Source organism: Fringilla coelebs, assembly GCF_963513975.1.
Source record: "Fringilla coelebs genome assembly, chromosome: 10".
In the NCBI taxonomy this organism is placed as follows: domain Eukaryota; kingdom Metazoa; phylum Chordata; class Aves; order Passeriformes; family Fringillidae; genus Fringilla; species Fringilla coelebs.
Genome location: NC_140036.1, coordinates 1,304,996 through 1,329,303, shown reverse-complemented (window position 1 = coordinate 1,329,303; position 24,308 = coordinate 1,304,996). Strand labels below are relative to the sequence as shown.

Genomic DNA, 24,308 nt, shown 5'->3' with positions numbered 1-24,308 from the left:
TAATGTTTACATGGTTATTCAAAGACAGTCACCAGTAACATCTGCCAAGGAATAATGAATGGACTGACAGGCAGACAGTGGGGTCCTTCAGGAAGACCAACTGAAATTCTCTTCAAAAAGTTAATAATATTGTTTCATAAGAAAGTAAGAAACTTATTTCCTGTTCACTGTTGGCAGCACCTACTGTCCTGGACAAGTCAGATTTTACCCAAACCACTCACAAAATACTCAAATTGCTCCTACTGTAATCTACCTCAAAGGATTTGCAGCAACATCCTCTGTTGGTTGGGATGTTTCACCTCCTTGAGATGAGAAGGGAGAGTAGCATTGAGAGTAGTAAGGAAATGTTCCCAGGTGCTTTCCAGGCAGGATCACTTACTTGTTTATTTTTAAGGGAAGAAGCATTAACTACACTAATTTTTAACTGAATCAAAACTTGACTGCAAATCAGATTCAGTATTAGCAATTAAGGATGACAGAACTTAGCAAAACATGCAATAATGGAAAGAACTGACTTTACCCTGAACACATTCCTGAATAATGGAAGGAGGCAGCCAAAAAAAATATAGCATGCTGCTCCATCCCATCAGCATTTAGAATGATACTCTATGGTGCTTTAGAAAGCAAAAATAATAGTTTACCTATTTCTACCATGGAAACCTTTACAGAGATATTACTTCAGCTCAATTTATTTGTTAGACTGATTTATCAAACTGAAATAAGCCAGGAAATAACAAAACCCCTGAAGTTACCAAATAGTTCAGCGTAGTTTTAGTGCAACAAACAAAACAGAAATGAAGTTATGGTCTGCAAGAAGTGATGAATTCTTCATTTACTTCGGTTGTTTGTTTGTAAACACAGATGTGGTTTTAATTTAAATCAGCTTCTTTCAGACCACTTACAGATTGTTTTTCCCATGTACACAAATTCACTAGCACAAAAGTTTTTGCTAAAAATAAAATGCTAGTTTATTTCAGTGATTTTCAATGGGCTTAACCATATTCTTATTTTCTTCAGTGAAATGGAACAAAACTCTCTTAGGGTATATTTCCAAGCTTCCTAGGGTAATTTTAGAAGAATGATGAGGCAGATTTAATTTTTAAAGGTTGAGGTTTTCTAATGTTTGGACTGCACATTTTGTCCAGTTTGCTGAGGTTTGAATTTACCAACTACAACTGTGAGTCCAGCTGCAGGCACTACATAGCTCCTGTCTATTTTGCCAAGCTGCCCTGGAGGAGGAAGGACAGGCATGGTGCAGCAGAGGCAGGAGAAGGGGTGTGACTCACAGGTAAGGATTCCTTCCCGCTGCCGTTGTCCGCCGCGCTGATGGTGCCCATGGCCCCCTCCTCGGGCAGGGCTCCGTGCAGCCCCGCAGCAGCCCCGCTCTCTGCAGTTTTTGTGGTCTCCTCCAGCTGCAGCAGGTTGAGGGGAGAGCTGCACCTGGACTGGAAGAGCGGCGGCGAAGCCTGGTCCTGAGGAGCCGGCGACTGCGGCGTGCAGGAGCGGGAGGGGTCGTTGCGGGGCTCCGGAGCCCTCTCGGGCTCTGCTGGCGGGGGGTACTGGAATGGCTGCGCTGGGAAAAACGCCTGCTGGGGGAAGGGGCCGCCCGTGGCAAAGGGGGGCTGCGCTGGGAACACTGTCTGTGAGGAGAAGGCGGCGTGGCCAGGGAAGTTGGGCTGGCCGGGGTAAAGCGTTTGAGGTAAGTTATTGTTCATCTCCGGGTACACGTAGTTGGGGAGCACGAGAGCCACCACGGGGGTCATGAAGGGGGCAGAGAACTGGGATGGCCCCACAGGACAAGTGTTTGCAGAGTCTGGCAAGTGACTGAAACCAGAGAGGGAGGTCTCGGGAGCCGGTGGCACCGTGCCTGCTGCTGGGAAAACAGGGAGGGAATAGGCAGGCATGACCGTGGGGAAGGACACTGCTGAGTAGCTGGCTTGGGACGTCTCGGATGGTGACCAGGCCGTGGCGTTTAACCCTTGCAGGGGGAAGCGGTGCGGGAATTTGGCCCCAGAGGTTGTGCTGTCTGAGGATTCCTGCGGTTTGATGCGCTTCGATTTCCTGTTCTTGCCACTCTTCTTCCAAGGCTGATCCATTCCAGAAGCGGCGTTTCTTTGTCCACGGCCACCTGCAAAAGGAAATGTTGGAAGAAAGGTTATAAGGATACAGCTAAAAATACAGGACCTGTACAACAACTGAAATTAAAAAATTAAGATAAAAATCTGAAAAAAATGCTTAGCAGTGTCTGACTTCTGTTCCAAGTCAAGACCGAAATGAGAACAAAGACAGATCATATCAAGCACTTCTGAAAATGCCATCCAGAGCTCCTAGGCCTAAGAAACAAAACAATCTCACTACTGCTAGTCTCTGCCATTTCCATCCTGCTGATCACATTATTACCTTAAAGGCAACAATTATCAGATTGTCTCACCAATTACACAACAGTGTAATGGGGAAAACTGGAAAACAAAGGAGCTGAAAACAAAACAAAACCACAAATCTGAACAAAACACAGATGGCAAGACAGAAGGAAAAGAAAAGCAAGGGAATACAAGCACAGATACAGTAAAGCAAACATTCTAAAGAAGGTTTTTTTGTCCTTTGAGAGTAGATGCATGACAGTAATAGTATAGAGAATAGACAAAAATAAAAATATTAGCTACTAAAATGCCCATTGTGACACTAAAAGCAATGTTCCGCTTTAATCTTTTAGCAAGATTTGTCAGAAAATTTTTCTGTGGCTTTTGAAAATAGCATGTAACTGTCACTGTTCACACTGGCCCCACAAAACCACTAAAAATAGAAATGCCCTCCCCCAACAGGATTTACTTTCTATATAAATACAAGTTTTATGGTGAAAACTATTGCCATACCACGCTCAGCAGGCCGTCCTTTTGGTTTATCTTGTAAGTAATAATTGCAGTGTGATTGAAAAATATTAAATCTCTTTATTTCTTTGAATTTGTTCAAGAAGCTCTGCTCCTCTTTTTGTGTATGCACTGCAAGCACTTCCTTTGTAAGTCCCAGTTTTTTAAATGGCTCCTTCTCTTGATTTATGTGCGCAGAGTTGGAGGGAGGGGCAAGAAGTTGGCCATCTATGATTTCTGCTCCACTTGGACCATCTTCTATCATTTCTACAGGAAGAGAAGGCAAAATACTCAAGATGAAGAAAAGAAAACCCTGTACATGCATTTTTAAGGTATTACAATTCTATAATAATTTTGCTGCAAGTTTAAGATTACACATTCCATCCCTATTTATTCCATTTCCTAAGGCCACCTTGGCTGGAAGAAAATCTAAGTCATGAGCAGACATCTAGCACTTGCCATCTTGAAGAAAAAAATATTAGCAAAATCCTACCTAATTCAGGTTGTGTTTTTTTGTCTCCAACATGAACAATGGTGCTACTGTAGCTGCACTGACTGGTGAGAGACACAACACTTTCAGGCTTGCCAGGTAAAGCCAAAGATGTTAAGTGAGCACCAACCACTGGGGGACCACTCGATTTACCAGATGCCTTCAATACAGCAGGATCTGTTAAAAGAAATAAAGTTGCAGCTTACTGAACATAAACAAGAGCAAATTCAAGTTACATGCTGCTAGGGCTGCAAAACAGTAAGGCAAAAGTGAGCTTGACAAGGCAAAAAAAGTGAACTTTATACATTCCAGGAATAGAATGACTGTAGAGCAACAAATGCAATCCTCTAAGCCCATATACAGCCAAACCTTTTCAATAAGGGATATTTTCCTCTTTTTCTGGTCTTCACTCTTCTTTCATGGCATAATTTTGGAAGAAATTTTCTAGCCTCTTCCAGCCCAAGAGTAAGTTGCCCCCAGCTCCCACAGTGTTGTACACTGATTTCTTTCATTAGCTGGTTACTGTAAGAGCTTTGTTTTGAGCATCCAGCTATTTAAAATTCTCTCCCCTGAAAGCTACACCCAGTAATCCAGCAGAGGTCAGAGCAGTGCCTCACAAACCAGCATTAAAACATTCCTGCTCTCATAGGAATACTTCCATAACACATATTTAAGATCTAAAGTTTGCCTTTTTCCTGACTGGTGACTTCATCTGTCTCAGCCATCAGCGCAGCAAAGAGCTGGTGACCCACATCATCTCCTGCCAACCAGAACCACAGAGACTCCAAATTACAGCATTTCAATCCCTGCTGTAGGACTCTTTGCTCCTGGTCTACTGATACCTTCTAATTTGATTCTAAAAGCTGCACTAGAACTTCTTTTTGAAGTTCATCAAATAGCCAAGATCATCCCCAGGACCAATTTTTGAGAAACTCCACTGGACATTCTCCCTTCAGCCTCATATAATGACAAGGCAGAATGAGCAAATCTCTCATTTGCATGCAGTTCTTTACCAGTCTCACACGCCTTGGCCTAACCAGTTACAAAACTTCACTTAGCTCCCCATCCAGACAAGGGACTAAGTCAAATGCTACATCTAAGGCCTAAAAAATTAACCGAATGTTTCTGTCTGCAGCAGACTTTTTAGACAGCTTGCCTCAGTAATCCCCAGCTTTTTGTCTTCATGGATGAACATTGGGTTCTAGCATCCTACAAAACACAGAACAGTCCAATGCTGCATTTTACCTTCTCTTGTTCCTTTTTTTTTTTTCAAGCAGTAAACTAAGATGCATATTTTTTGTTGCATTTAATCAGCTGCTCGGTTCTTCAGCTGATTGTTCTTACAAGACCTAACTGTGAAATAAACTTCCTACATTTGATAATGATTCAAGTCCTGAACCTCAAAATCCTACTGTATTTTGCACAGTTCACATTAGTTTATTGCATCTACAATCCAGATATGCATATGCATCAACTACTCAGTATTTTAATTGTAAGGAAGATATTAATGACAGAAGTTAAATCACCAACATCAAACACTGAGACTGAAGCTATGAGGCCATGCCTAAGATACACTTGTCATTATTCTGCAAAAAGTAGCATGCAGCTGCCTGCCAGCAAAACTCAGCTATGAAAAACCTGTGATTTAGAGTTACCTCCCAATGGCTGGATAGAATTATCAGCTGCTTTCTGTTCATGAACTCCAGAACTCAGTGATGCAACACTTGTTGAAGGCTCACATTTTCTTTTTGCTGTACCAGGCACATTACAACTCTCCAAGTACCTAAAATACAAAGATTTAGCAATATTAGACATACTAGTCCTGTGTCTAGAGGTCAAGAGTAATTTACTCACAGGTTGCTCACCTGATGACACTGTCCAAACAGCTGATCTGCTGATAGGAATACACAGGTTGTTCTTTCCAAGCCAGCTCTTCAGTAGTCACATTTTTTGGAGCAACTGTTCCTGCAGTATCCTTTCCCCCCACACCTTTCACCTGGCCACCAGCAGCATTCTGCTTTTCTGTGGAAAGAGATACTGCTATTTTGCAATTAAGACATTAAATCCTTACAAACTCCTCTAAAAGCAATAGTAGCAAAGGTTTTTCATTTCTACATGTTTAGCAGGTCACAAATTAACCACTGTAGTGCACCAATAAATGAATAGTATGTAAACATTTTCCTTGGAGTTATAAAGTTTAATTAGATTGCATATGGATCCAAAGGGAACAGACACTATGACTGTAAGAGAATATCTATAATTAGGGTTGAAACCCACTCAGGATGAGGACAACTGTAGTGCCCACTTAAATGATTTCAAGACAACAGCTTTAGGCCATGCCTTAACTGTGTTACACCACTACTGATTCAATCCAGCCACAGTATTTTCCTGGGCACAGTAGAGAGACACAGGACAATAAAATCTGAACTGATCAAATGCTGTCTTAATGCACTGAATAGAACTCAGTGGAAAAAAGTCCTGCTGCCATATTACCCAAGGCAGCAGCACAAGAGACCAGGAACTGCTCATTCTTACCTGCCAAAGACTCTTTCTTGTAGTCCAGTTTTGCTTTACTGTCAGTGAAAATATGCTGTCCTTTACTCTTGACCTTACGGGCATATTGACAAACCTCCTGAAAGCAGTTTGGGAAGAACAGTTATTTCAAAATTTTGACATAAAACATTATGCATAGTGATTCCTCAGTAGTATAAATCTAACCTCAGTTAATCTCTATCTTGCAATTACCTTGATCACAGGAGAAATATGTATATATACAATTTTATTGCACAGCTGCAGAAATTTGGAATTGGAAAGAGAAGAAATCTGAAGTATCTTTCCTGCAAACAATTACTCTGTATTTCTTTTAATCTGTTTGAATAACTTAGATAGGAAAATATAAACTATCCATGACAAAGATGACTTCAGGAAAAAAACAAACTTATCACTTGTAAAAAAACTAGAAGTCTAACCAAGCACTGACAGGATGTTACAGCACTGGGCTGTAACAGCCTCCACTGCCTGTGGAAATAGTGAAGGAATGCCAGGCATCTATCTCCCTGTTAAATAAGAAATCCTGAGACTTCATCTGCTTATTCCACCAGGGTTTAAGAACTGAAAGCCAGGAAAGTGACCACCTTGGCAAGAGCAGGAGTCTGCAAAGTCTGATCACAGAAGCACAAATCAGATTTGGGAGAATTAGCCTACAAGCAATACAACTTATCAAAGAAAATTTTTGGCTTTCAGAATTGAACACAAAGTAAAGTTCTAAGCACAAACTAGAAAATTGGTTTATTCCATTCCATTTATTTCATTCTATATACATGCTGTATTTTTGCAACATTGAAAGCAATCAGGGTCAAGCTATCCCTTGGTTCTGCAGGTATTACTGCATTTAATCTTCTTACTTTCATTTGGGAAAACAGTAATTACAGACTTTCCCCTCCCAAAAGAAACTGCTTTCACATATCTGGCTGCTTTTCCAAGAAACACAGCATATAACATGTAACAGACAATAGATTAAGTGAACACACTGTACAGGTTTAAATTCTCTGTAACACTGACTTTCATGTCTATCACTGTGCTTCAGTACCCTGAGGCTTCATCTACACCAGAAATGCTTATTCCCTCAGACAAAAGGGTTTTCTGTATTAAACAAAAAAATAAAGATGGCATTTTCTTTACTCTTTCTCCTATTTCTAATTTGAAAACATTATTCTAAAAGTTAAAAATCCCCACTTAGTTTGTTTTGTGCCACATACTTGAATGAAAAAAATCAAAAACCTACTGGTTTATCCTTATGAGTGTCTTCATTATTATTTCCTGTGCTGTCACTGGAGGATGCCACACTCATCAGGTGCTCATGTGAACCATTGCTACCCAGACTCCCATAGCCACTGGATCCACTGTTGTGTACAGGCTGTAAAAACAACATAAATATATATATATATGTATGTATGTGTTGTATGTATGTATACACAAACACCCCTCAGGACATCAGTCGTTCCATGTCAGGAAAAGCGATTTTATTTTACACTGGGTTTTTTGTTGATTGGGGTTTTTTTGGGTTGGTTTTTTTTCTGGGTTTTTTTGTTTTGGGGTGAGTTTTTTTTGGTGGGCTTTTTGTTTTGTTGGGTGTTTTTTGTGGTTTTTTTTGGGGGGGGGGAGGGGTTTGGCCTTCTTTTGTTTGTCTGGAGAACTCCTTAACTACATGAAATTCTTAAGATATCAACTGGAGCTTTAACACACTTCAGTAAGTCTTGTGTGGCAATGATGAGTGCAAGGAATTCCCAGGATTGTGGCCAACAACTCCAGTGGAGCAGAAGCAGCTAAAGGCAATGTGACACAAGCCCAAGAGGCTGTGCCAGCAGGATGTGAGCAGGAGGGAGCAGGGAAGGAGCAGGGAAGGAGCAGGAAGGAGCAGGAAGGAGCAGGAAAGGAGCAGGAAAGGAGCAGGGAAGGAGCAGGGAAGGAGCAGGGAAGGAGCAGGGAAGGAGCAGGGAAGGAGCAGGGAAGGAGCAGGGAAGGAGCAGGGAAGGAGCAGAGCCCCCGCTGTACCTGCAGGAGGAGCCGGTAGATCTGCTCGGTGATCTCCTGAACGCTGGGGTGCAGGATCCTGTCCTCTGTGTAGTTGGGAGCAGCAAAGACATCTTCATTTAAGGGACCCCTGCACAAACCAAACACACCAGCTCACTGCAAATCCAAGGGTTTCAACCAGAGACCAGGTTCAATTTACCACCTCCATATCCTACACAGAATTTAATGCTTATTCTGTTCCCTCATCTTAAGGATCTCTATGTCAACCTGAGGGAAGGGAAAACAAAAATATCCTGACTTACGTCCTGACTTTGTGTCTCCCAATAATAAATGAAACTTTTCGACTCCAGGGGTTGATGAAACTGGACCAGCTGGTGTCCATGGTGATATAATCTCCATTCCTAGTGCAAAACCTGATTGGTGAATAGTCAAAAGGCTGTCCTCCATACTGAAGAACTGCAAGGAAGGATTCAAACAGAAATTTCAGATTAATGTTTGCACAATTCCACGTAACAATTCAGGATTTTACAAAGAACTGCACATTCATGGAGGGAATGGACGTTCAATATACTTCCTCTTTATGGAGGAAGATGACACTTGAGGGAACAAATACTGGGTACCAAAATATTCAGAAATACTGAGCTACCAGAATAAGCAGAACTTCATAATTTACTGGACTATGGTCGAGAAAATCACCTTTAGAATACAATAAACTAAAGCAGGCTGAAGAAATGGCTTTAGAAACTTTGCCAGAATGGCTCTTATTTTCTTCTCCATGAAATAAGAAAGAGTACCATGTAAGATATGACAACTTCTATCACACCATTCTCATACTTTTTAAAATACTTTTTCATTAATTTCATATATTTCATACTTTCATGTATGAAATATTCATTTATAGTCAATTTGTTTACAATAGATATATATGCTTCTTAGAAAGTACAAAACTGAGTGATTTTTCACTTTCATGGATGTGCATTAAGAATCAAGTTGTGCAGTAAAAGATCCAATATTTACTTGTGGAAAAAAATCAAAGTCACAATTAAGTTTCTCCTACTACTTGATGAGGTCTTTGTAGTCCTCATAAATAAGTTAAGGAAAAAAAAATGAATTTCTACATAGTAAGAGGTTACATACTCTTTTTGTGAATTGCTAGCATTAAGGGTCTGTCATTTGGGTGAAGATGCACCAAGACTGGTGTTCCTATTAAATCCTGAGGTAGGTATCCCAACAGAGGTACTGCTCTGGAGAAAGAAAGACAAAGAAAACATAATAAAAATCAAGTAGAAAAAAAAAAATCATGTTTGAAATGTTTTCATTTTAAGCTTTCTTTGCTTAATGAATAATTTTAAGTTGACATTTGGTGAAAAAGCAGTGCCAAGTTAACAACAGTCACACACTCAGGGCAAGGGAGGCTTTGTTTGTTTGTGGGGTGGTAGTTAGACCAAATCAAGGAGTCTGCTACAGCAGTTGTCTTTTCTTTGCTGCCTAACTTTAGAGGATAAATACTTACCCCAATTTTAAAAGAGCATTAATGAAATTTAATCCTGTAAAACTCTCATGAAGGTAAATAGTACCCCAATCCCTTGGCTGGGAGCCATGCCTAAGGATCACAGGATTACCACAGCTGAACTAGCACCAGGGGAGCTGACCAGCACTCAAGACAACTTTCTCACAGGCAGGTGAAGAGTTCAGCTCAGAGGAGCTGCAAGGGAGCAAGCTTATTAACGAGAGAATTAAAAGCAATGGTACTGAATTGCTGCACGTTATCCATGACCACTTCTAGTGATGTGAAAAAACTAATTTATGTGACAAAACAATTTTGATTGATCACTTCAAGCATTTGCATTAAGGATAAAGAGTGAAAGTTCACAAATACCATTCTGCACCTTACCCTGAAGGTTAACCACTGAAAATGTGCTTTGGAAAAAAAAAATGTACTTAGTCAACACTACTCAGTGATGTTTAAGTTGCCAGATGCCAACAAGTCATCTTGTAAGCTCAAAATGCTGTACACCTTCCCCCAGCCCCACTCACTGCCAAAGGCCAGGGGCAGGGAGATGTGAGAGTGTCTGAACAGCTTTAGAGAAGAACTCAGCCCCAGTGCACAGCAGACAGGGGATCTGTGTCAGGCAGGAACTCAAAAGCATTATGCAGCAAATGCCTTCAACACTGCACTTCCAACAACCCATGGAATTACATCAGTTCCCCAAAACATCAAACACAGCCTTGCAGCAAAGAGACTGAGAGGAAAGTGGATAGCAACTAATGCCTCATTATCAAAGCAATTAGTTTAATAATCAGCCTTAAGAGCTTGTAGATGAACTAAAGCAACAGAGCAGAAACTGGCATGGAACTCATACCAAAGCAGATCACTCTGACACATTGACATTTAGAAGTGCTGCCAAGGTCAAAGCACATGAGAAAAGTTGTGCTGCTAGAGGACTTGAAAATCTCAGTCAACGCCAAACAGCTTTAGCCAGGGCTTCATCAAATAACACCAGAAGAAGGTTTTGTTCAGCACTACTCCTGTTTGCCACCTGCTTTATGAAAGTCAGGGATCTAGAATGTGAGACTGAGCTGGCCTTGCCTGCTCTGATGAAAAGGAAACTAAAAGATGATCCAGAAGCTTCCCACACTGCTGGAAAGAGGAGCTACAAAAATGGAGTTAAATTTTCTTGATGGTGCCAGACAATAAAATTACAGGCAATGGTCCCAGAATGGAGTCTGGAAAGCTGATGCTGGATGTTAGGAAAAGGTTTTTAACAGAGCAGTGCAACACAGGAGGCTTCCCATGCAGATTGTGTCATCTCTGCCTCTGAAGGCTTTCAGGCATTACTGAGACAAGGCCACAGCTGACCTTAGCCAGGACTGGGCAAGGTTTCATTTCAAGCAAAAGGATGGAATCAAACCTCCAGCAGCCCCTTCCAACCAGCCCTTCAGGGCTCATATAATGATGTATTTGACAATGATATCTTGGCATCATTATGATTCCTCATAATGAATAACTCATAAAAATTCAGAGGTAAAGTTAATAAATTAATTTTACGAATGCAAATACACGTGTGCATAAGAATGGCTGATGAGGAGATGCTGCCAAGTTTAGTTTGTGTTTTATAGAATGACATTTAAAGTGTCAAAAAACATGAATAAGAAGTCTCTTTATATTATCATTGTAAGTTACACATAAAACTGCTTTAAATTAATTTACAAAGATCACTCCACTGTGAACTACTTACACCCATTAAACACATGAAGTATCAAATATATTAAGACAAATACATATAGGAATGATCCATTTCATTTCAAGAAAATATTTAGTTTTATTTAACATACTCTGTGCAGAGATTGACCTGCAGAGTTCAGACAAATATGCATTTTTCCAACCCACGAACACGTACTGATTACAGAAATTAACTTTATACAAGTCAAGCAACCGTTTCACGGTTATGTTATGAACAACACTCAGTCAACAGCAGGTGCTCAGTTGCACATTTTTAAATATTAAGACTCTGCTTTCTTTAAGAATCTCTTGCTTTGTGTATTCCACCAAACCCTGGAGAGCTTAAGAGTAACAAACTGCATATGCATGACTTGGTAAACATTTATTGGGCTGCCAATGCTCTCAGGAGTTAAAAAATTAAAAGTAAAATCAACTACACAGTCACAGGAACAGAAATGAATGACACAAAGTCCTAATTTCAGACCAAGATGAAATCAACCCTCACTGGAAGTGTTAGAAAATGGTTTGAGAACAAGTGGCAGCATCAAACTAACAGGAAAGAAGCTTCCATAGGATTCACAAGGAAGGATTTACTGCACTTGCTCCACTCAAGCCCAAAAGTAAGAGCAAGGCTCTCCACTCAGCAATTCTGCCATTTCTGTTAAATGACTACTGGAGACCACTGAGCTGTGGATGCACAGAGGAACAGAAGCTTTGCACTGTGCCCTCGGCCTCTTTGTAAAGATAAACCCACTCTGCAGCTGGGTGGAAATGTGGAAATGAAGGAGAGAGAAAAATCCATGAAGAAGACAGAACTAGAGTGGATTAAGTACTTTTATCAACTTGAGCTGTTCAGAGGGACTGTATAAACCACAGCATGGAAAAACAGTTTGTCAGCATGACACTGTCTATCCTACAGGAACTCAGCCACAACATCTGCCTCTCTACAGGTAAAACTGTCTCAGAAGTCAAGCAATGTTCTTTTTACCTTGACTCCATCTTAGTCAAACATCACAATCTCCTTTCCCCAATCCTTCTTCTATTCTGCTGCATTTAGGGATTTTGCCAAGAATGAAATATTTTCTTAGAAACTAGATTTCCACCCAAAAAATACCACAGCATCTCAAAATTGTCCATTATACTCCTACTCTGTCTGAAAACATCCCCCCATCTCAACTTACAAAGAAAATTTTAGCATTCTTAGAATGCTTAAAAAATAAATGAGAGAATCTCAGCAGTCAGATGTTACCACTGTAGCTAACTTAGTTTCTGCTGTGGAGGAAAAAAAATATCAAAACAAAGCACCACATATAGCCCAAATATCAGAAACCATCACAAATAAAATATCAAGGAAAGTGGACAGGAAGTGTTTTCAACTCAGGAACAGGCGAACTCTCTTTTCAAGTCAAGTCCCCAGGGCTCAGGATTGTGTTTAATGTCTTTATCTATGATCCAAGATAAAGGATCCAAGAGGATGGAGAGCACCCTCCATAATTTTGCAGACAACAGCAAACTGGGTGAGAGAGTTGATTCTCCCAGGGAATAAGTGACAGGACAAGAGGAAATTACCTCAGGACAGGTTCAGACTGGCTATTAGGAAACGTTTCTTCATGGAAAGGGCTGTCAAGGAACAGGCTGTCCACAGGAGGAGTGCAGTCACCACCCCCAGAGGTATTTAAAAATATGCAGATGAGGCATTTAGGGACAGGGTTTAGTGCTGGACTTGATGACCTTAGAGGTCTTTTGCAATCTAAATGATTCCCTGAAAGCTTGGTTTAGAGCTCAGTTCCTAAGTCTTTGTATATACATGAAGATCACAGGTGGCATTTTTGTTTCTAATTCAGAAAATAAACAGTTACTCTAACCAGCTGTGATGACTGTCAAAGCAATTTGAAGTCTTCAGCCAGTGTAATTTGAACTAGTTTTATATACTTTTTTTTTAAAAGATCTAATGTTGGATTCAAAAGCTGTACCTCTAGTTGCACCTGGGCCAGCAGGGAGCAACAGCAGCATATTTGCTGAATCAAACTTAAAAAACCCAAAACCCCACACCTAAATGTCTCATACAGGTAATAATTGGCAGCACAGGAATTCTTTTGAACATGGGTTCATTGACTGAATTTATGTCCAGAATTTCCCAAGAGGGAAGGAAAGTGGAAGAACAAGTTGTTAGCAGGCATTTAAATACCAGTGTAATGTGTTCTCATGCATAGTGAAAATGGGGACATGAGCTTTTCTTAGGTTAAACACCCTTCAGTAGTTGCATCATTTTTAACCCCATCCAGACACCTTAAATCCTGCAAAGATATTGGACAGGTTGCTCATCAGTAAATTTTAAAATAATTTTTGAAGTTACCTTTCATCTACATCCTGAAACAAACAGGTCGGTGTGTGCGTAGTTGTAAAAATCCTTTTGTCAGGAGGAATTCTGGGTGCTGAGAGAAAAATAAAAGCATATTAGCAACTGGGGGTTTTGCAAACATAACTCTTCAAGCTGCCACTCCAAAATTCTGGCAAAGAGCATACAGGAAAGCAGCAAGGACAGAGAACAGAAACAATTCTCTTTCACTGTAATAAAGCTTGAGCACATCTTACTTTTAGGAAAGCAGGCTGATCTTTGTGCACTCAAGGATTACCTTCATAACCAGAATGGACTTTTTCTGCAAGCAGCACACAGCAAAGCTGATCTTCTGCTATTTCTGGATCTTGCACTTTGATAAGGTAGGGAGTCATCCGGAATGGGTGATAGCAAATCTCATTTTCCCGCTCCTTTCCCGCACTGATAATTAAAGAGAGTTAATTATTTCAACAGATTCATCTTACACTGGATACAATTTTAATTTATGCATTGTATTTCCCTCATGACACAAGAACTGCATGTCAGCTACTAAAATAGCATCCAAGATCTTAGCTTGATTTTTTTTTTTTTGTGGAAGAGAACCTAATTCTGATGGTATCCTCTGCATACCAACTTCCATGAAGATTGTGCTGTTCTCTCTACTGCCTGAAACAAATCCACAGCAGCATTACTGCAAGTCTGATAGAAAACCCAGCTCACACAACACATGAAGTTCCTTTGTTCTCCTTCAGAGGGATGAATTTACAGGGCTTTTTTATGAAGACTGCTATATCCCCTGAGTTAACACAAAGGTCATCTTTTAATCAATATTTATTTCACTTTAGAAGCAGTGAAGACTCAATATCTAATAACAGGTGTTTGCTTAACCAGAATGCAAACATAGTAATGAAAACAACAACCATTTACACAGTGACCAAAGAAGAATCAGTTGTAATAAGTTTATAACAGCAGAGCTAAATAAAAGCAAAGCTTTTGAAACCACTGTTAGTTGGACAAAAAATCTCCAGTAACACCAGCAGTACTTCTACAGCACATCCAATGCAACACTCTGGAGCTCTGTATTACCTCCAATTCATTTCAAGTTATTCATACCTTGATAATAAGTATTTATTTACTCCAGAAGTAATTAAATAATTGGACCCACTATTTTTGCTTCAGAAATGCTGCCAGAGAGGCAGTAAGCATCAGGAAATCAAAGTGCACAAGAAAGAACATGAACTAAGTTGCCAGGTTTTCCTAAATAAATTAAAAAAAAGCCAAAACTAAAGAGGAGTGATTAGGGCAGGAGAAGAAGGAAGAAAAGCAAACCAAAGAATTGTGTCCTCTATTAACTAGAGGACAAAAGAGGCAAGTCAAGTAAACCTTGAGGATCTTCCTAGGGAATACCTGAGATAAATTTGAGGCATTGGTTTTTTAGAATGAAGGAGACTGAAGCAGGTGCTGAACAGTTCTGTTTACATGACTCAAAAGTTTGCCAGAGCAGGAGGAGATGCTGTACCACCTTCCTTTATGGCACAAAGATCAATACTCACAGGGATTAACTTCCAAGATGGAACTTCCCGAAATCAATTCAGTTTTCTCTGTAGCTGCTACAGTTAATCAACTCAAGGATGTGCATATGTTTTGCTTTACAATCACATTATGAAAAAGCATGAAATGTTCAAACCATATGGTTCTTATAAAAGTCAAATACTTATGTAATGCTTGGTTTCATAACACAACACTAAGCTTTACAATATTGTCTTACCTGATGCGACAGAAAAAAGATTTCTCTTCCATGCAATCCTGGGTGGAAGACTCTAGAAATATTAAACATATTTCATAACAAGTTACAAATTACTAGAAGATGATGATATTTAGTGTAAGAATTTTTCCTTAGATAATACATTTTTTTTAAGCTTAACTTTTCCCTGAGGTCTCCATATGTATTGGTTAAACAATGCACATCACAAGCAACTAAATCTGAACGTCACTCACATTCTGAGGCTGGTATGTGAATCGCAGCTCCTTGTTTATCAAGTCTTTTTCTTAAACATATCTGAACAACTCTCCAGTTTGAGCTGCTTACTCTCATCAACATTTCACAGTACTTTATACCAGTGACCAAAAATGTTTCATTACCTAGGACCCAAAATCTGACCACCAAATGCACTTCCTAGCACCCCTCTTCTCTCTTTTTCCTGAAGACTTCTTCTCATGTTTTAAGCTTATTTCCCTCCTTTTCCAGAGCAGCCACACATGGATTCCCAAGGGGAGCTCTGGCATTTCAAAGGCCTCCAGTACACAATATTTTGGATGTTATATTGTTTGGCAACTACTACATGACAGAGTGTGCACACTTGTACTTGCTGCATTTTTTAAATTGGAAGCTGTACACAATAAAGCTACAGAAAATGTTTCAAGAAAGCAAAACCAAAAAAACTCCTGCCTAACTGAGTAATTAGGATTATATATAATTTACCACTGACCCTGTTTTGAGCCAAAGGTTGCACTAGAGACCTCACAAAGTCCCTTTTGACCTGCTTTATGTATGCATTGCTTAGCACATGCTTATTGCTGATTGTTTTTTCAGATTAAATCTGGTTCACACCCTGGCTTTACTTCACAGATTTAGTATGCAATGGATTGGAATTTCAAACATTTAGAGCAGACCTTGAATTTCAAGTGTTTAGTTGAAACAGTTGGCAGATATTTCTCAATTACTAACAGCTGCAGGTACCTGAGTAAAACAATCCTACCACGAACAAATATGAAGTGCCCTGAGACATCTGATCCTTCACCATTAATTATGTCTAATATGATTTTTCTAAGGCTAGGAGAACAGAGCTGTGATTACACTTGGTGAGTGCACAGTGATGGCAGCTGAAATACCTTTTTCTACACCATAATCTAGGTGTCCAGTATTCAAATGTTAACCATTTTAAAAGGAAGGAGACAAAGTATTGTCCCCTTTACACTTGAGGAAGAGAAAATACGAAGAAAAATTGTTTTCATTTGATTGCTAGTACAAGTGGAAAGTGAATTCACCATTCAGCATGAATTCCTACTTTGTTTTCATTCATCATTTGGCTAAAAAGGGAATGAGAACTGATAATGACACTGAGAAAGCCTTTTAACCAAGAGACAAGTCATGCTGATTTACAGAATACATTTGTACACCTAGTGTTGTTCAGAGGTGTTCTAATAATGCCCCTGTGCCCCTCAAGAAGTGATGGGGAAGGATGGAAGGACATTCAAAATCAGTATTTGCATTTGCAGAGAAGTTTCTGCTGTTGAGCCCACTCACCAGCTCTATTGCAAATGTTCCATGATGGCAATCTGTATGGGGTGGTAGAAGTATAGAACACACTGACATCCTGAGGTGCCAAGAACTCCACAAATTTGGCATTTTTAAAATAGCCCCTCTTGCAGCGGAGAATAGAAGCAGCTTGATCAGAGATGTATAAAATTTTCCCAGTTATCAAAGAAACAGCTACAGCAAACATATCCTAAAAACAAAAATCTCCAATTATTTAGGCTGTTTGAAACATTCTTCCGTGCAGCATATACTTCTGAGAAAAAACATTTAACATATAAAAATATTAGTAAGTTCATAATGAGAATTAAGGAAATTTAATTTTATTACAGATGTTGAACACAATGAATCTGCTCATCGAGTAGACACAGAATATTTTTCAATTATGTAGTAAGAATAATACACTACTATTTACTGGGTTACAAGCCCTATATATCATTATCTACAGTTCTGTGATGCAGAATGAATCTACAAATTAAGAATTAATGACCTTCCAGCTATATAACTACACATTTTCCCTGTGCTTGTTACAGACATGATTTACATGTATGAAATTCAGGAGTTTTTGAAAGGCTGTTTATGTTAGCTGGTCCATCCACAAAAAGTGAAAAAAGGGCTCTAAACCACTTGGTAAAAATTAATGAGTACACAGGTGGGAAGAAGTCCCACACACTTGTATTGTTTCTCTTCCTGCCACAGAGGAGCTCCCTGCGTCACAGCCCTGAGTGCTGCAGTCACAAACACTGCACAGGAACTGAAGAGCTGCCAGCAGAACACTGCTTTCACAAACAGATATTCACATTAATTGAATAATGTTTATGATATTTGGCTGAATTTCTCAGTTGTACTCTACACTTCCTATTTATTTCACCTTGTGGGCAGCCTTTACTATTCATAGATTCAACAAAACCCACCTACTTCAAGCTATGGAACATCCCCCACCGTGCTCTTGTTTTAGAAAGTTCAGACTTCATACATTCAAATGGAGGTTGCAGCTCAAAAAAATAGTAGAAGGTAGTCTAACACATTTAGATGCCATTATTTTTTTGAAGACTCCATAACTTATTGCTAAAATACTAGTAATATGGAAATAAATAGAATTTTAAAAAATCATTCAGGTTATCATTTCACTGCTGGAACTCCAAGTTGTTCTTGTCTCTATGAGAACACAGCATCACTGGACCCCACAGAAAGCCTGTACCAGTTGCAAAGACCAGACAAGCCCCACAGAAAAGGACACAGTGATTCCAATACTTCTGTCACTCTTCAGTCACACTAACACGAAACTGGTGAAACATCAAATAACCCCGAGTTATAAGAATAAGCTGAAGTGATTCACCTGTGTGCCTCGACCCAAAATTTGGAAAAAGTTAACTCTCAAACTTTTGCAATTGCACTGAAATGAAACCTAATGATGTGTCTCAGTGCTTTGTATGCCATGGACACAGAGATGTGTCACACCACCACCTCCAGGCACAAGGTACCTTTCAGAGGATCAGGGAGGTCAAGCCTCTTATTTCCCACCTAACCAACAGAAACGAGTTTGTAAAGTCTGAAAAGGCTCAGAGTTTCTTAACATACCCTTGGGGGCAAAAGGCAGTTTCTTCAGCTTTGTGGCCTAACTACCAACCCTTCCCTTGCAAGAAGGAGGCATGCCTGAGAATTCCAGTTCCAGGAAACATTTTCAATACAGACTGAGACTCAGGGCACCATACTCACTGCATTTTTCATGATGTATTCTGAGGTTATAGTCTCCACTTCTTCCACTGTGTAAGATGATACATTGAGACCAGCAGGTTGGGATTCATTAATCATCAACAACTGGTAATATTCCTCATTGGCTACATGAGAACAACAAACAATTTATAATCAAGATTATCAATAAACACCCAGCCTAGAAGCAGTAAATGGCAAAAATATTTTTTGGCATAAATGCAGAAGTAGTGAAGTTGGCAGTTGGGAAATCTAGGCACTATTCCAAATACATCATTTTCCCTGGTAGAGCTTCCTCATCAGTAACTCAAACAAAAGTACACATCTTAATCCACCCATATATGAATGGTCACGTATTGGAGTCTGACAGTTCAAACAGTATGAAACTGTAAATTGTTTTCAAATCAATTTTCTAACTCAATCAAACAGCAGTAAAACATCAAACCTCTAGAGAGCTGCTTCAGCTCCCAAAGGAACAAAAGTTAACAAAGCCAACAAATCAGAACAACATGAAAATATCTGGTGAGGAAGGTTTTCAGCCACAGTACAGTTCTCTTTGTAGAGCTGGGTTTATTTCAACTCCTATTTTGAAAGTTTCACTTTAACCAGGTTGCCATTATCTAGGCAGTATCACACTTTATTACCTTTAACTTGTTTAATGCTTTTAAGGGCATATTTCAACGTCGTTAGGACACTGGATTTGCCTTTGACTCTCTTCTCAGAAGGAAGGTGAGCTTTCAGCTCCTGCAGTGTTTTCAGCAATTCCTTTTGTGTTTTGGCTTTAGTGGACTGCTCACTACTGCAAGATGAAAAACAAAAAACACAACATCACTTGAATGTTTGTCGTGACACATCATCCTCAGACAAGCCCAAAGGTACTCTGGCACTTGTCACCCACATCAATTTCTATCACTAGCCTCATTAACTTCGCCAGTACTCACTCAGTATCAGGTTCCAGAACTTAAGGAAATTCTTATGTGACCATTTAAAATTAAAGATTTACCACCACCTGGAATGTAATTGTAAAATGGACTCTGTATGTGCAACAGTACATATGCCCAAGTACCACAGAATTTCTTTTTTTTTTTTCCTTTGCCACAAAGTCCCCCTCCTCCCTTTTTAGTGGTATTTTCCTTAGCTCCTTTCAAAATCAAACTCAGAAATGTTCATGGACTTCAAAGGAGAGAAGCAGGAGGTCCATTCAACTCTTCACCTCCTGTTCAAGCAAGTTCTCTTAAGAAAGTTCCCTGAAAAGGGAATGGCAGTGGGAGAGCATCAAGTTAACAAAACAAATGGAGAAATCCTTTGAATAATGTATCCCATCTAAGCATGGCAACACATTAAATAAGACAGGAGACTCTGACTAAATTTGTAAGGAAAAGAACCAGAGGAGGCTGGAGACAGAAGCTGCATTCACAGGTCTCAGGTGCATGTTCAGAAGAGCTGTCTCAGTGGAGAAGAACACACTACAGAGACTATCATTGCCAATATCAGAAAGTTATCACCTTCCTTTCCAGTTCCTGGGATCTCTCCCCATTATTGAGTTACAAAGGAAGAGAAAAAGAGGTGAGGGAAGTGAGGGAGAGGATAGCAAGGATGGATGGCAGATGGGTAGGAAGGAGTTAAAACAATAAATCCCCTTGCCTTTCGCATTGGAGATTTTAAAAGCTGATCATTTAAAACAATCAAGAGGATTACAGAGCTGTTCTTAGATCTTCCTGAAATTTTTTTCCCTTCCAAAGGAAGGGAAAGGAAAAAGAAGACCATCCTTCTCTTAACACCTGATTGTCATGGCTGGCAATCTGTAAGAAGTTACCCTGGGCACTGCCGTGGAAACAACAGTCCTGGCAACTGCACTGCCTGACTGAAGTGGCCAGAAAAGCAGCTTCAACTGCCAAGTAATTTTCAAGGGGATTTGTGAACATTTTTCTGAGAAGTTTTAAGAGCTTGAAAAGGTAGATAAATCATCTGACAGGTGTTAGGTGAATTTCACCAAAAATGCTTGCAAAGTCACAAAGCTGTAGGAGAGAATACACATTGTTCTTGCTTCCATCACAGAGCACTGTGAGACATGCAGCATTCATTTACTCACTGGTCATTTTGTACCAAGAAATAATGGCAAGGGATCAAACAAAAGACTGTAGTACTCCCTTGGGAAACATGATGTTCATGCTGTGTATTAAAATCACGTGTACAACGTGGCTTGACAGCTTGGACTGCTGCAATCAAACAGGGCTTTGTTAACAGAGCTTCACAGAAGAACCCTTCATGCTGGCAGTAGTGAAAAAGAGAGAGAGAGGAAACATTATGAAATAACTGAGCATACTGCTGGTTTGTACTCTCAGAGTATGGACTGCTTCATGATAGTGGTCAGATTCTTCTGCAAGGAAAAAAAAAACCTTTCCAAATTAGCCACAGCAGCAGCAAATACAGAAGATGGACATTCTTGGAAAATAAGTTACACAACTCCAGAATGTTTTTCCAGAGAGCAGGAGCATCAGGCACAGCAGGCAGCCACAGGGAAGGTGTGAGTTGCAGAGGACAGAATAAGCAAGTTTATAAAGATAGGAGCTTTTCATTTTGCTTTTTGTGGACAGCAAATTGGAAAGGTACCTACAGATATTAAACTAGAGTTGCTGGTTGGCACTAATACTGAATGCAAACCCCAGTAGTCTGAATCAAAGATCAAGCCTACAAAGGTAAGTAGTTGGTCAGACTACTTCAGCCTTCTCTTTGAAGATCCTTCTGTAGATATCTTCAGTCTCCCACTCCCAAATGATCAGATTTTGCTGTGTAACCCTCTAGCACAGTGCCTGATGGCTGGGGAGAACACACTACCATCTGGATTCTTAATTATTTCTGAGCAGAGAGCTTTAATAACATTTAAAACTGAAACACCAAAGAAACTGTAGTAACAAAACCCCTCCAAAATTTCAAGAAAACTAAATCAATGGGAAACAGATTAAGAAATGCCTTTGGTTCACTCTTTCACACTAAGCAACATAAACTCTGGATCACAATTTCCAGTTGAAAATACAGCATGGAACAAATTCTCCAGGTGCATGCAAGGCAGACACAGAAAATATGGTGAACACACACCACATGGTGCATAGGAGTCATTTGAATTTGCCACTTTTCTAGGAACTGCATCAGGTAGAGAAACACATTCAGGTAGGCAGGTCTTAGATATGGGTCTTAACATCAACATGCTCTAGTCAGATATCTTTGATATGCCCAAAACCAGGCTTTGATCTCCTAATCTGACTTAAAAGTTGACTTAAAAAACAAGTGCAGCAGGGTACTCTGAAGGGTCTAAATATGAGCCTCCAAGCTACCAGGCTCTTCAAGGCTATCAGGGACAAAAGCAGAGTTCATACAGAGGGATTCATTCCTGCAGCTGGGGTTTGTGTATCATTTATCCTTGCAGCCTGGGGCCTTGAATGCCAGCAAATGGAACACAGGAGAGGCAGGTGATACAGCTGCTGGACACCAGGAATAACCCAGCTCAATGGTGAATTCTGATGTTAACACACCACCAAGTTCAGACTCATTTCTGAAGAGCAAAAAAAAATTCAAAGCTACAAAACCCCACTGTAACTGAAGCAATATTCAAAGGGACCCACAAAAAACCAAAATGACAGAGTTAAAATACCAAATCAAAACAAAGTAATGTGACTTTAAAGGTTACCACACAACTTGCATGGAGCAGCAACAAAAAGCTCTAATTTAATCAAGTGGTTAATATGAGATGCTACTGATTATGGACAGGAAGAAATCAAAGACAGGATTTCTTGTGTAGTCATCCTGGTTGAGGCAAAACAAAACAAAAAACCCAAAATATTATTTATTTTTCAGCATTTAGCATATTACTGAAAAATACATGCCCATTAATTTACCTGCATCCACTGCTGGACTGATTGTGTTCAGAGTTTGCAATCATCAGACTAAATGCATTTGAGCTTGAACTAGAATAAGGAAAAGAGAAAAAGATTAATATTTGAAAACCTAACAAAAAACTTTTTGTTCATTGTAGCTTTTTATTTTCTTATTAACGACTGGCTACCTTAAAAAAAAAAACCAACCCAAAAAACCAACCCAAACCCCCCTCCCAAAAAAAACCCCAGCACAAAAACCCAACCCCAAATTTTAAAAGCTTCTGCATGGTATGACTAAAGCTGTAAACATTTATCTAAGCAGCACAGAATAGCTTGAGTGGGGAAGGATCACTGGGTCCCAACACCCTGGTTCTCACAGGACTACTAGAGAGGTGGTTCTTATCATAGCATTGCTCTGTCCAGCAAACTGTTACTGAAAAGATTAAAACAGCATGGTAGCATCCTCACACATAAGAATTAACTGACAGGTTTTGACATACAATTAAAGTTGGTTTACAAGAAAATAAGGCAAGTCATACAGTCAATGATGAGAAGAAAGATGCAAATTATGCTGGCAATGCAAACACCAACACCAGAGACCTTTTCTGTAAGAATTATACTACAAAATTTACACACATGAGAGTACAACTTAAGTAGCACACTCAGCTCCCTGCTGAAGAGGCTTTGTACCTTAGTTATTACTCAGAAATATTGATCCAAATATAAAAAGTCTTTAGGGGCAAAAACAAAAGCAAAATGTATTTAATAACAGCTACTACCTCTTATGACAGTCTGAAGATTCCATGAGCATTGCTGAATCCTTCCCATTTTCATCAGATTCATGACCATGAGAATCATGCCCACTTGAATAATTTTCATTTGTGTCATTCCCACTGGAATCATTCCCACTGGAGTCATTTCCACTGGAGCCACTGCTCATTTCAATATCTTCCTGAAGAACTTCATGAGAGTGTTCAGGTTTTGCCTGAATTTCTGAGTCTTCAGCAATCATCTGGCTGTGGTCAGTGGGAAGTCCAGAATAGTCACTCATCTTGAGCTGCTCTTTTAAGGAGAAGGATGGAGAAAGGTTTCCACTGATGCCAGGCTGCTGCTCAGGGTTCTGCTCCTCAGTGCTAGAGGAGAACCCCCAGAACTTGACAGAGTCCGTGGGACACTCATCAGAAACACTGCCAAGACCAAGAGCAAGTCAAGCCATATTCAGAATTTTCCCTCTGTATAAACTCTGTTTGGAAGTACAGATGCACAAATCTGAGGAGGAAGGGAAGGAAGAAAAAAAAATTATTTTCTTGTTTGCCTTGCTGACAAACTGCAATTTGCAATGACTGAGGAAAGTAAAAAAATGACATGCATGGTTAATATATTCAGCATTTGAATGGTGAAATGTTTCAGTTAAATTGAAAAAAATCTCACAATGTTTTATCATGAAAATGTATTTATTTTTTAGTAAAAACCCACACATAAGAAAGAAAGTTGAATGGAAACAGGAAAAACTCCTGAAAAGTTCACACATTCCCTTTCTTTTCTTACTTAATACTTGTCAGTATTGATGCCTAGATTTGGATAATAGCTATTATGATTTTCAGTGAAACCATTCCATTTTAGAAAGTTTACCTTTATAAAGCAAAAAAAAACTCTATTCAGACATCAGAGCATTGCTTATTTGGTTTGGAGGTAATTTGGGTTGGTCTTCTGTTTTATATTGGGGTTTGGTTTTTTTTAGGATCAGCTGGGAAGGAACACTACTGCACTCATTTCTTTCTTTATACAAAAGCCACGTAGGTGAGCAGACAGAACATACAGCAGGAACAGGGAAAATAAACACACAAACACACCTAATCACCACCACCAAAAATTCTAAGGCATGAATAACCCTGAGAAGAATTGCTTGGAAAAGTAAGGTTAAAACAAAAAACACCCCATATCCCTGCTTTT

General features: G+C 39.6%; 1 protein-coding gene across 1 annotated transcript in view; it reads right to left on the bottom strand.

Moving 5' to 3' along the window:
- LOC311157296 (period circadian protein homolog 2-like) overlaps positions 1 to 23,534 on the bottom strand; it is a gene marked incomplete at its 5' end in the record, with an annotated part of 29,936 nt that extends 6,402 nt beyond the window's left edge. Inside the window, 19 exon segments of the mRNA XM_084211916.1 lie at positions 1,287 to 2,128; positions 2,874 to 3,134; positions 3,361 to 3,534; positions 5,013 to 5,140; positions 5,223 to 5,379; positions 5,893 to 5,989; positions 7,142 to 7,273; positions 7,912 to 8,020; positions 8,193 to 8,346; positions 9,028 to 9,134; positions 13,470 to 13,548; positions 13,750 to 13,892; positions 15,220 to 15,271; positions 16,759 to 16,960; positions 18,487 to 18,608; positions 19,125 to 19,279; positions 22,377 to 22,445; positions 23,135 to 23,513; positions 23,516 to 23,534. Of these exon segments, the coding sequence (XP_084068042.1) occupies positions 1,287 to 2,128; positions 2,874 to 3,134; positions 3,361 to 3,534; positions 5,013 to 5,140; positions 5,223 to 5,379; positions 5,893 to 5,989; positions 7,142 to 7,273; positions 7,912 to 8,020; positions 8,193 to 8,346; positions 9,028 to 9,134; positions 13,470 to 13,548; positions 13,750 to 13,892; positions 15,220 to 15,271; positions 16,759 to 16,960; positions 18,487 to 18,608; positions 19,125 to 19,279; positions 22,377 to 22,445; positions 23,135 to 23,513; positions 23,516 to 23,534 (3,381 nt within the window).
- Positions 23,535 to 24,308: the final 774 nt, after the last annotated feature.